Here is a 12,238-nt window from a genome sequence, read left to right on the forward strand (position 1 = left end):
AATAAATAAAGAAAGAAAGGTGATCTTTTAAAAATAAGAATGCAGTTTAAAAAGCTGATAGATCTTTAAAAACCTGAATATATTCAGTTGGATATATTTAGTTTCAACATAGTAAGAACTATAACCTTGTAAGGTGTTCTCCTTTATTTCTTTCAAAGAACAAGTAAAACCATCGCTATCAATATGCACATACACATTCTCAAGAGGGAATGGAATCATGTGCATGTGAGATATATTTCACAAACATTTTGTGCACACACATGGGGTTGGACCCAGATTTGTCGTTTCACCTCTGTCTTGTCTTCTCCCCCTTGCATCCATCCGAATCTCCTCCAGAGGGTTCCCCATTCCCTACCTAATGGTGATTACCTGCTAATGGACATGGCCACAATGACTGGCTGCCATCCAGACTTCAAGACTTCTGCAATGGGAGGACTCTGCCTGGCAATAGCTATCCACAGAGGAAGCATCACAACGAAGACAGCACAGATCAAGGGCGAAAGGTATCTAATCTCTGCCAAGAAAAAAGAGATCTCAGGTTAACAACAAAGGCCGTTTCTACACCTGCCTTTTTTCCAGGGATCGTCCCGGGATCATCCCTGTGCATGCAAATGACACACAGGGGATCCCGGGAGCAGGCAGGGACGATCCCTCTATTTTCCTGGGATAATCCCTAGGTGTAGAAAGGGCCAAAGAAATCATCAGCTCTGAGAAGACTACATAATTCTCATGTCATGAGCAAAGCCATTTTATCTTCTCAAGTGAACGAATTTATTTATTTATTACATTTTTATACCACCCAATAGCCAAAGTTCCCTTGCAGATACAAGCAAGATGCAAGCAAGTTTCCTTGACTAGCATTACTATCATCTATCATCAACCAGCAGACCTGGCTGAAATGGAAAACTTATTGGATACTAGAATTAGTATTGTGCTGAATCCAGACCCTATTTTGGGGAAACTTTTTCTCTCCCTGCAAAAGAGACACTATTTTTTCTGACTCTTTCTCTGGGAGGGGGAGAATTTTGGGGAATTTTCTTCTGTGGGGATGACGAAAGCATTTCCACATATCTCTTTAAAGTGTAGCCAATTGCTGAGGGGGGCCTTCTTTCTATTTTCTTTAAACACACCCCTGGCACTTGGAGGAACCTGGCAGTTCTTAGTGAGTGCTGATTGGAGACCATGTGACCTCACCCTCTCCAATAGGCATTCAGGAAGAAGTGCTGGGCCTGCAAGCATCGAGGGTTGTTGTTTTTTGGGGAGGGGGTGTTAAATACACCTCTCACTTTAAAAAAGTATATGGAAACTCTCTCCACAAGGAGAAAATTCTCCAAAATTCTCACCTCTTCCAGCCTCTTTTGCCAGCATTTTCATACCCCACCCTCACGAAATGCCGAAAATGGAACAACTAAATTTTTTGGCACAGCACTAACTAGAATGGAAAACATTAAACATCAATAATAAGATTTCCCATTTTGTATGAGCCAGGAGAGAAGTGCCTGAGGCAGGGCTGTCAAACCTCTTTCAGCTTGAAGCCTGAATTCAGTTTCAGGGGAGCTCACAGGGACCACATTCTGGCGCTGGACGAAGCAGGACCACAATATCAGCATATTTTAGCTTTAAGCTCTTAGTTCTGGTAATTAAGGCATGTCAAACTTTTTAAATGGGGGGAAATGGACAAAAGCTGAGAAACCACCAAACGATTGCGGGGTTTGGGAAAAGGGGGCACTGGCCGTCTGGCGGAACCCTAGAGGGCCAAATCCCAGGTGGGCCAGATTTAGCCCAGATGTTCAACACCCCTGGCCTAAAGAATGAATTAGTTAAAATATTTATATCCCTAGCAGCGACAAAGCCACAGAGCTGGAAAAGGACATAAAGGCCACAACTAGCAGTATCTGTTGTCCCAAATGCCTATAGGTTCGTCAGGGAAAAGGTGGTCCTTCCGGCCTAATGCTTTCAATGGTACTTAAGCACGACTAACTTCAGTTGGATTAGGGGTCAAGTATGTTTTCTTGTTCCCTTTTTATACAAACATCACCCCAGAGTATACTAATCGGATTTGCCGCTAATCTTTAAATAGGAGCCCTTCTATCGTGCTGGCAAGATAGAGCTGGCTAAAGTAGAATTACCTGGAGGTGGAAAATTAAGAAACCCTAACTGAAGGCACTATGTTCTCGCGGGATAATGGAACAAGCTCATTACTCCCATCTAAGCAGTCATTTTGTCACCGAAGGGCCCAGCATATGAAAGCAGCTTGTTAATTTGTAGACAGGAAACTTGATACATCCTAATGGAAGCCAAGGGGCTTGCGTAAGGGGGGGGGGGAGAAAACACGGCCGCCTGTTTTAAAAGCAGGGTGGCAGGAGAGCAGTGAACTACTAAAGCACCTGTGGCATCTGTGGTGCTGGAGAACAGTAAATAAGCTGGCCATAACTGAATTACAGCCCCTTTCACTAACGTGATTCTCACAAATAACTCCTGACTAAGCAGCATTGTTGGAAAGAAAGGAAGAAAGACCCTGGAGTTCATGTCTGAACACATTTAGAAAATCTTCAGAGTTCAGCCAAGGAAAGGATGGAAGCCTCCTGCCCCTCTGGCACAGCAATTACGCAGGGCAGAAGGCCAAGTCTCATGCACCTCCTATAAAATTAGGTTCAATCCAGGCAGAAGGCCCTGATAACCAAGCATTTCTGACACAACTAGGATGTTTCAACATGTACATTTTGTTACCAAACTCAGCCTGTGGTGAGAGGAACTGAAGAGTTTTGAGAAAAATAGGATGGTTGTTGTCAGGGCTTCTTGAGATTCCTCTCGGCAGGATTCTCAACTTGAGTGATAAGTCAAGCAGTGGAGACAGACTTCCACCCCCTTTTTAAAAGTACGGAATCTTCGCAACAGATTTTTATGTCTGCTCATAGTTCACATGTTATGTCTGGAATAGTTCATTTGTTGAAAGCCTTGAAGTCCCCAGCAGTGGGCATCCAGCACGAAACACCGGTAGGCGCTTCTTCAACCATTGTTTTGGCCAGGGACCAGCTTTGTCTGCCCCCGTGTCTTCCCCCATTGGGGATGATGTGGCACAGGCAAAGCCCTTAGCAGAGTAAGGGGGGGTCCCCTTGTTATCGCCAACCTGTGATTCCTCCCCAAGCCCCAGGTAGCCTCTGGGCCGAGGGCGGGGAGTGGGTGGGGCGCACAGTGGGGAACCTCCATGGGCCAGGTTATGCCCATGAGCTGAAGGTTCCCCACTGCTGGTCTAGACCGAGCCTGAAGAAATCTAGAACGTATATTGGCTGCAGAATAGATTCTGCAAGTGATCACGGTGTTATTGTTACCGTTCTTTGACAGTCATTCTCTTTCTGTATTTTGATTGTGGCACTGATAGTTAATCTCACTTTTTGCTTTGGGGAGGGGGCTTTTTAGTCCCAGGTAATGTGGATCCAGCCTTCATATATGAAGGATCCTGGACTGTAATTGAGGCTGTCAGACTGCCATGTGAAGAGGGGGGAAAAACGGGAGGAGGTAATGGAGTTAATCTTAGCTTACCCCTCTCCCCCAACCCCGGGCTGCAGGAACTTGGTTTATCAGCTCCCTTGAGTCTGAATCAACTCCTTCTGCCCTTTCCTTCCTTTCTGAAGAAGTATAACCTTGGAATGACCCTTAGAAGTACACAGAACTTTACCAAAGAGGAAGGGAGAATGCTGAGCTATGCAAAAACCAGCATGACTCAGAAGCAGAAGGCAGCAAGCTTAAGAAACACCTTCCAGCAGTGGGGCGTGTGCCAGGCCTTTTGATATGCTGAACGATCTTTCTTAAAGGGCTCTCCATCTGCTCTTTGTAACGGGTCCAAAGCTGGCCGGTCACAACACATTTTGCAGGTAATGTGGCAGATGAAGCATTCTTGAAATGTTCCATTTTGCTTTTGTTCCCCCCCCCATCACCCCCCGAGAAGACGCTGATGAAGCCTGAGGCTAGAAATACGAAGTTATCAAAGCCTTGGATCACAGAAGTTGCATTAATCATAGAGGTTGTCACCCAGAAAGAAGAGCCTCCTCTGGGGAAGGCAGGAGAGGATTCAAACAGCACGTAACAACACCACCACAGGTGATCCAGGGCAAAGAGCGTGCTGTGGGGTGCAGGGGCAGCAAAAGGAGGGGTGGAATGTCTCTTTGCTCTCTGCTTGGTTTAATGGCTGGAGGGAGGGAAAACATCAGCAGTTTCTCTGCTTTCAGACGGGCAGGACCATTTAGGATCAAAGGCCAGACACTTAACAGGGAAGGGGGTGGTCGCCTGGAATTTCACCAGACGCTGCTTTGTATGAGTAAGAGGAGTTACACCTGTTGAAATTCCATCTTCTACGTAATGATTAGAGACCCCTTAACTCTCTGTATCTGTTCACCCTCAAAACGTTTCGATATTACATTTTCACGTACTACATAAAATTGTATTGCACAAGGAGCTTGGGATGGTGTGCACGGTCCCCCTCCCTATTGTTTCGCTCACAACAGCCCTGTGAGGTAGGCAAGGTTGGAAAGAAGTGATTGGCCCAAGGTTGCCCAATCAGCTTCAAGGGCCCTATTCCAGCAGGCTGTCCACTACACCATACTGATTCTCTGATGTCAGAAAGAGGGAATGAACCAGGAAGGTAGAATTACGTCACTCTACTGGGATGTGACAACTTTACTGCCTTGTGATGTAAGCAACAGGATACAGAAAACCATTAAGTAGCCCACGCAATTGCAAACGAGAGCAGAAGCACATTTGTTCCCGAGAAACGCAAATTCATGAACGCAAATTCATGATTGTGCTTGAAAAATGTGTATTTTTTTGTGCATGTTGAAATGAGCACTTTTTAAAATGCACTGCCACCTTTCGCAATGAGGAAGAACGCTTTTGAAAAATACGTACAGCATCGTGAACATTTCCTGTTCGAATGAGCAAAAAACAGGCTGAAAATGAAAATGAGAGCAAGCCAAAACAAGCTTCAAAATGATTTTTGGAGAATTTAGGGAAGTTCGGAAGTGGCTTCCCTCCCTACAGCAATGCGTATCCCTACCAGCGTAGTTGGCTGCCCTGGGAAATACCCCCCTTTTTTAGGAAGCTTTACGTATCTCCCATCTGAGCTGCCAGCCTTCTCCCATCAACATACCCATGTATTTGAAGAGGGTGCTGCTGATACCAGCCAGCAGGGAAAGGGTTATCAGGTCTCCAAGGCTTGCAGCTATAGGGGTGGCAATGTTATCGGGGTTAATCCCCACCCTTCTTGCACCCAGGATGACGCCAATCATCACCAGACCTAGGAAAGACACAGAACAGAGGATCAGACAAAGCGGGTGTGGCAAAATCACAATGCTTGCCATGTTGAGTTTGCGGGAATGTGTATATGGGTTGACGAAGGCTTGTCAGTGGAGGGGCCCAGCAAGGGGCCTGGTTGACAGCGCAGTGTAGAAGTGTTAGAGGTTCTGACAATAAGATTGTTTTGTTTCCAACAGAATCTGACCAGAAAGTAAGATATGAAGGTAAGGGCCGTACTCTGCTGCTTGTCCCCAGCTCCTGGTATTCAGAGGCACACAACTCCTGAACATGGCGTTAAAACTTAGCTGTCGGAGCTGACAGATGTTTCTCCAAGAAGTGGGTCAATAATCTCTTTCCCTTTCACATCAACTCATGGAACTCCAGAGGGCTGGATTTGGGCCCCAGGCCTGAGTTTCTGCAACCATCAGCTAATGGACCAATGGTCTAACCCAGTATAAATCAGATTCAGTGCTTCTCTTTCTTTCTAATTGGGAGTGTTGAGGTGTGTATGTGTGTGTGTATGTTGCAGTGTCTTCTGGCTCCTATTATTATTATTATTATTATTATTATTATTATTATTATTTATATAGCACCTACAATGCACCAAAATTATTTATTTATTTAAACATTTCCATCCTGCCCTATATCGCTGGGATCTCAGGGCAGCATGCAGGTAAAATCAAACAGTATAAAACAATAAATAATGCACATACCTAAAACACATTAAACTATTAACCAGTTAAAACCAGTAAAGAATATAAAATTAATAAAAAAAATTAAAACTGTGCGCAGCTTTTAGACAAATTTAGCCCTCAAAGGCTTTTATAAAAAGCCACATTTTAACTTGGTGCTGAAACAAGGCCAACGTTGGCATCAGCCAGGCGTCCACAGCCGCAGTGCCACCACAGAGAAGCCCTCTCCCATGTCCCACCATAATGCATGTCTCACATTGTTAGGATGCAGAGGAGGGCTCCTTCAACACATCTCAAATCTCGGGCAGGCATATATAGGGACAGGCACTCCCTCAAGTATCGAGGTCGCCAAACCATTTAGGGCTTTAAATGTCATTGCCAACACATTGAATTCTGTCCAGAAACATATAGGGCAGCCAGCGCAATTCCTTTAAGACCACTGGTCTTTATGTGATGTTCCGGCCAGCAGTCTAGCTGCTGCATTTTGCACTAGCTGCAACCACTGAGTCTTCTTCAAGGGCAGCCCTACGTAGCGTGCATTGCAGTAGTCTAATCGGGAAGTTACCAGCGCATGTGCTACTGTGGCTAGGTTGGTGGTAGTTGGTGATGCAACCCAAGTCCCAGGATGTTTTGTACAGCGAGAGGGGGCAAAAAGAACTGTAGATGGATTCTGGCTTTAGCGACGGCATAACTGCTGGAGGGAAGGAGTGACGTGTTTGGGTAAAGGAACAGAAACACACTTTTGGAAACACTGACAATTTGAGCCCAAAAGGGTCCATGGAGTGTGGGGAGTTTAGAAAGACTCACCGAGCAACAGGGCAGCTATGAATGCTGTCGTCAAACTGCTGGCGCACAGCACGGCTGCTTCGTTCAGCTCTATGTGCCCCTTGGACAAAGCGCCTAGAAAGACTGCTGCGAGAGCTGCCAGCAGCCCCACCACCGTGGCCTGCACCTGTGGAACAAAAACAGTGGAGGAAGACCGAAAGCTGCAGGAAATCGTAGCCTGCAAGCATTCCTGGGCTAGGTAGGCAGTACAGAGATGAACAGCATGTTACATGCAGACATGTCAGGAAGCCCCCGTAGTTTTGAGGGTTTTTAGAATGAAAAAGTAGCTTCAACGGGGTGGAGACTTTTGAGCAGAGAAGCACCTGTGTGTGTGTGTGTGGCCATAGCTAGACCTAAGGTTTATCCCTGGATCGTCCAGGGGTCAAACCTGTTCATCTAGGTGACACACAGGGGATCCAGTGCTCAGGCAGGGGCGAACCCTGGATGATCCCAGGATAAACCTTAGGTCTAGCTGTGGCCTGTGTGTGCGCATATGTATGTGTGTGCGCGCGCTTAACCCAATCCTTGCCAACCAATTCAATTCAATTCAAATCTCTCTCTCTCTCTCACACACACACACACAAATGCACAGAGCTACTTTTCTCCTGGCAGGTTTTTAAAATGTTTGTGAGAGTAAATACATCTCTGAAACTGCCAAAATTACAAGCTTTTGGTATGCCGTTAAAATTCAGGTATCTTTAGGTTGTCTACAAAGGCATACTGCTGCCCTCTAGTGGATGAAAACAGACATTCTACATTATTATGCTAAATATACTGCACTAGGCAGCTTATCTAAACTACAAACATATCAATTTTATACCGCTTTAAGTGTTATCAACCCCACCCCAAAAGAATCTTGGGAATTGTAGTTGGGCTATGTGCTTTCTCTGTTAGAGATTCCTATCCCCCTTCACAGAACTACAATTCTTATGATTTCCTGAGAAGAGAAAATGATTGCTGAACCAACTTAAATTTGCAACTCAATTTATTAGGGCTATTAGCTGTTTAACGGGCTGTTGTTAAAGAAGCACCCAAGCTTGTGGGTTACATGGTTAGCATTCAATTCTGTCTAATGAACAGTTTTTTGTAACGTGTCCAATAAAATGCAATACATTATCCTGTATCTTTAATGGTATTTGAGAGAATTAACAGCCTTCTTTAAACTATCATTCAATTTACCGACTAAACAATAGCTCTGTTCACTTGATATTAAAAGGATTAAGTACAGATGACAGCTTCTCTTGAGGAAAAAACTCCATTGATTTGTCCTTTAAACAATCACCATAGTCACGTTTCTGAAGCAACAGAAATACCGGGGATTCAGTACTGAGCACGTTGTGTAGAAGTAAGTTTCCAGAATTCAACAGGACTTATTTTCATACAATATGTTCATAACTAGAAACGTAAAACTGTTTACAACCATGCATATGAAAATAGGCAGAGATAATGAATTAAGGACAATTAACAATGTAATCAATCAAATCGGGCAGTCACCAAACTAATCAATTAGACGGGCATTTGCTTTTGGAGAAGGGAAATCTAAGGTTCTGGCTCTATTTGCAGATACATGGTGATTGACCACAGCATACAGAATAGGAATGCCAATGGATTCCTACAGAATATCAAAGAGTACAGGATTCCATACCTATAAAGCCTGCGACCTTTCAAAAAATCCCAGACTATACACAAAACATCTAACAAATCTGAAAGTTCTAAACTATGCAAAAAAAATGTTTACATATGGGCTATTCAATGCATTAACTTTGGGGGTAAGACCCGTTAAATTTGGTGGGACTTACCTCTGAGTAAATGTATTTAGGATCATACTGTGAGTTGCATAAATGAAGTGAAGCCATAACACAAGCCTGGCTGTACAGACTTCAGTCTAAAGTTGTTGTATTTGTACAAAAATAATGGGGCTTCCACCAATGAATGTAAAGGAAAATTCTAAACTGACACAATTAGTAGGTACTCTTAGCCTTGAGTTTTAAACTGGCTGAACCACTTATGGGATTTAGCTTGTGGGGTATAGTTTCACTAACACTACCAAGATGCCTCAAGTAAAAGTTTAGACCTGCTCACCTGAATCAAGGCCAAATTACAGGTAACCATTTTCCACTGTTCCTGAGAATCATCCATCCGCCCAGTATTAGCCTGCAAGGCAGAAGAGGAAACATTTAAATCTTACACATCGACAGGTATGGTAGGAGAGAGCACCTGCCACAGCAAGGATACAGCTGCACTTTACCAGCAACGTGGCAGGTGCTGCCCACTGTTCCCAACCTTTCTCATTTTCAACCTCCTTGCATTAATGAGAGTTTCCCCTATCTATCCCTGCAGGACAGAGATCTTCTTTCCCTTCTGTCAGCGTCACGAACAGGGCATAAACAGACATGTGGAGCCAGCTTGGCAAGGGCTGCGGCCCAGACTGTGTGCATCCAGGTGTATTCCAAATTGCAGCTACAACTGCTGTGCAAATTCTACACTTGTGCCCCAGGCAGGTGCCCTCGAAACATTAATCTATTCACTGTCAGGACATCAGAGCTGCTCATGGAAGGAAACAATCTTTTTTTTTAAAAAAAAAAATCAACTAATCTGCTCTACCGAGAGATATAAACATCTGGGTGTTTTTGAATGTTTGAAAAAAGGTGTAAGAGCCAGGGGGGTGTAGTGGCTAGAGTGTCCAACTGAGAGTTGGAAGATCCGGGTTCTAGTCCCCACTCAGCCATGGAAACTCGCTGGGTGACTTTGGGCCAGTGGCAGACACTCAGTCCAGCCTATCTCACAGGGTTGTTGTTGTGAGGATAAAATGGAGAGGAGGAAGAGGATTATGTATGTTGCCTTGGGTTCCTTGGAGAAAAAAAGGCGGGATATAAATTAATATAATGATGATGATGATGATGATGATAATAATAATAATAGCATTTGAGTATTTCAGAAAGATGAGTGTAAGAGTACAGAAACGTAAGAGCAGCCCTGCTGGACTAGATGAAAGCCCTATCTAGTCCAATATCCTGTTTCCTAAACTGGCCAACCAGATGCCTATTGGAAGCCCACAAGAAGGGCACAATGTCAATGTTGAATATGGGCACATATGGATGTTGACATTTTCCCTGCACCTCAAAATACTGTTGGTTTGTAAAGGTTTGGGTTTTTTTCAAACAAACATATACAATAAGCAGCTGGCTAGAGTAACAGAGAGGTAAATCATAAGAGAAATACTGTTTATGCTCAGCAGAGTAGGGAAAAGGGGCTCATATATACCCTACATAAGCATGGTAATAACCACCAATTGCGTTATTACTAGAGCTGTGTGCAAGGTGCCTCTCAAAATTGTCCACCCTATTTGTGGGTAGATAAATTGAGGGGGGAGGGATGACACAATTTCACCAAATTTCTCCAGGGGGAGGAGAATTTCTCCAACCATTTCTCACTGGCAGGCATCGCCATTGGCACCGGTTGTAGGACAGCTTTTCTTTCTTTCTTTTTGGAATGCCACTGTAAGCAGCAATAGCAGCGACTGTGCTGGCAGCCTGGCCCCCATTTTGCATCCTCCACAATGCCCCATATACCTAGCATCACTCAGGGCACTGAGGGGAGGGAATGCAGCCACCACAAAAAATAATGGTGAAGAAAGTGTGGAGAAAATTTTGAAAAGTGTCCTTTTATTTCTAGGGGATAAGAAAAGAAAAATCTTAGGGATTCCTTGAAAGTTTTCTTTCCCTGTGAAAGGAGCTTCCATTTTACTTCCTCATTCTCAGGGCATTTTATATTTTATTTTGAATGTGTATTGGTGGTATTTTTTAGGGATGTGCTCCGCTTCTCTTCGGTTCAGAGAAGCAGGAGCGAGGCGGCCTAATTCGCCTCCGGAAAAGGCGGAGGCGAAGAGAGTCAGGGGGGCTGCGGATCGAGGCGAAGAGGATCGCCTCAATCCGGAGCTTCGCCTGCAGGTAAGTGGGGGGGAGGGGGACTAATCTGGCGTGCCAGCGCCGCCATCCATGCAGTGGCAGCAGCGCCAGGTAAGGGAGCAGGGAGGAGGGACACTTACCTTCCTCCGTCGCAGGCTTCAATTGAGGCCCCAGTTGAAGCCGGAAATGAAGGCCGAGGCCTCTTCCGGCTTCAACCGGGGCCTCAATTGAAGCCCGCGATGGAGGAAGGTAAGGGGGCGGGGTGGGTGAGTGGCTTATCTTGCGCCGCCGCTGTCCATATAGTGACGGCGGTGAAGCTGGATCTCGCTCTGCGGAGTGGGAGACGGGCGGAGCGGCACGAAGAGGATCGGGCCCAATCCGGATTTTCCGGATCGGGTCAAGAAGTGGATTGGGGGGTCCATACACACCCCTAGTATTTTTGACCTTAACTAATCACTGTGAAGTGACTGAGGGTGCTGCCTATATTTTTCTTTCTACTACACATCTCACCATTGCTCTACAGTCTCTCAGGCTGCCTGAACCTCCTGATCTGAAAAGGCCCTAGGGGAGGAATAAATTTATGATATCCTCCCATGGGCGGGAAGTGTGGGAAGCCAAGGAGGCTACAGGCTGTCAGAGAGATGACTGTACAATGAAAGACAGGGCACTCACACACATACTCCTCAGCTACCTCATAAGTAAGGTAAGCACAAGAACCCTGAACCCAGCCCATGAGAATTTCTTCGAAATTTCTTCTCTTTTGAATTTCTTTTTGAAAGCAATTTCTTTTTTATCTAATTGAATAAGAATGGTCGAAATTTTCATGGGAGAAATTTTCGGCACAGCACTAGTTATTACCTATTCCACAAGCTTGCTGCTTAACAACCAAGTGGAATCCATTTTCATGGATGGGCTATTGAGGAGACTCTTGATTAAACCCCAACATTTTCCTTGCCAAACAAAAGTCGTGAATACATCTCTACATATTAAAAATGCAACCTCAAGGATGACACTTACAGCAGTAGAAAGTCTAGAAGCCAAGGTCATTTCCAGGTTGCCCTTCAAGCCAACCAGGGCTGGAATCAAGATAAATAGTTCTGTGATTGTCTTAAACACTTTCCAGTGCTGAGAGAAAAAAGAGAAAGGAGAGAAGGTGAATCCATTGTCATACCAACCACAATGCAGTGTAGCATTTTGACGTATTTACAAGTTGATTAGTTATATACAGAATTCTTCATTGTGGAATGATGTTGTATTTGTGTCTTGGGAACCTATTGGATAGTGCTAATCACATAATTAACCCCACATTCTCATCTGTCCGCACCATTTTGTGATCATTTTGAAAAAAAATATCATCAGGAAGGACAGCAATTAACATACACTCCTTCACTGTACAGCTTAAAGGAACAAGCACAACCTCTATTTGACTAAAGAAAGTAAAAGAAAACAATTTTGTTCCTGGGATCCTTGCGCTCCTTTGCCAGTCAGATCAGAAAGTATTTATCTGAGGCCGTAGCTAGA

At 44.6% G+C, this 12,238-nt stretch overlaps 1 protein-coding gene across 3 annotated transcripts in view; it reads right to left on the minus strand.

Moving 5' to 3' along the window:
• The window catches only part of SLC41A3 (solute carrier family 41 member 3), a 50,965-nt gene that overhangs the window by 10,396 nt on the left and 28,331 nt on the right, over positions 1 to 12,238 (minus strand). For all 3 annotated transcript variants that reach the window (XM_063121381.1, XM_063121382.1, XM_063121383.1), the window contains 5 exons: positions 11,735 to 11,842; positions 8,892 to 8,963; positions 6,792 to 6,936; positions 5,147 to 5,293; positions 370 to 514 (listed from right to left, as the gene is read on the minus strand). In XM_063121381.1, the coding sequence (XP_062977451.1) occupies positions 370 to 514; positions 5,147 to 5,293; positions 6,792 to 6,936; positions 8,892 to 8,963; positions 11,735 to 11,842 (617 nt within the window). The remainder of the gene's footprint in view (positions 1 to 369; positions 515 to 5,146; positions 5,294 to 6,791; positions 6,937 to 8,891; positions 8,964 to 11,734; positions 11,843 to 12,238) is intronic.

Source organism: Elgaria multicarinata, chromosome 3 (genome assembly GCF_023053635.1).
Source record: "Elgaria multicarinata webbii isolate HBS135686 ecotype San Diego chromosome 3, rElgMul1.1.pri, whole genome shotgun sequence".
In the NCBI taxonomy this organism is placed as follows: domain Eukaryota; kingdom Metazoa; phylum Chordata; class Lepidosauria; order Squamata; family Anguidae; genus Elgaria; species Elgaria multicarinata.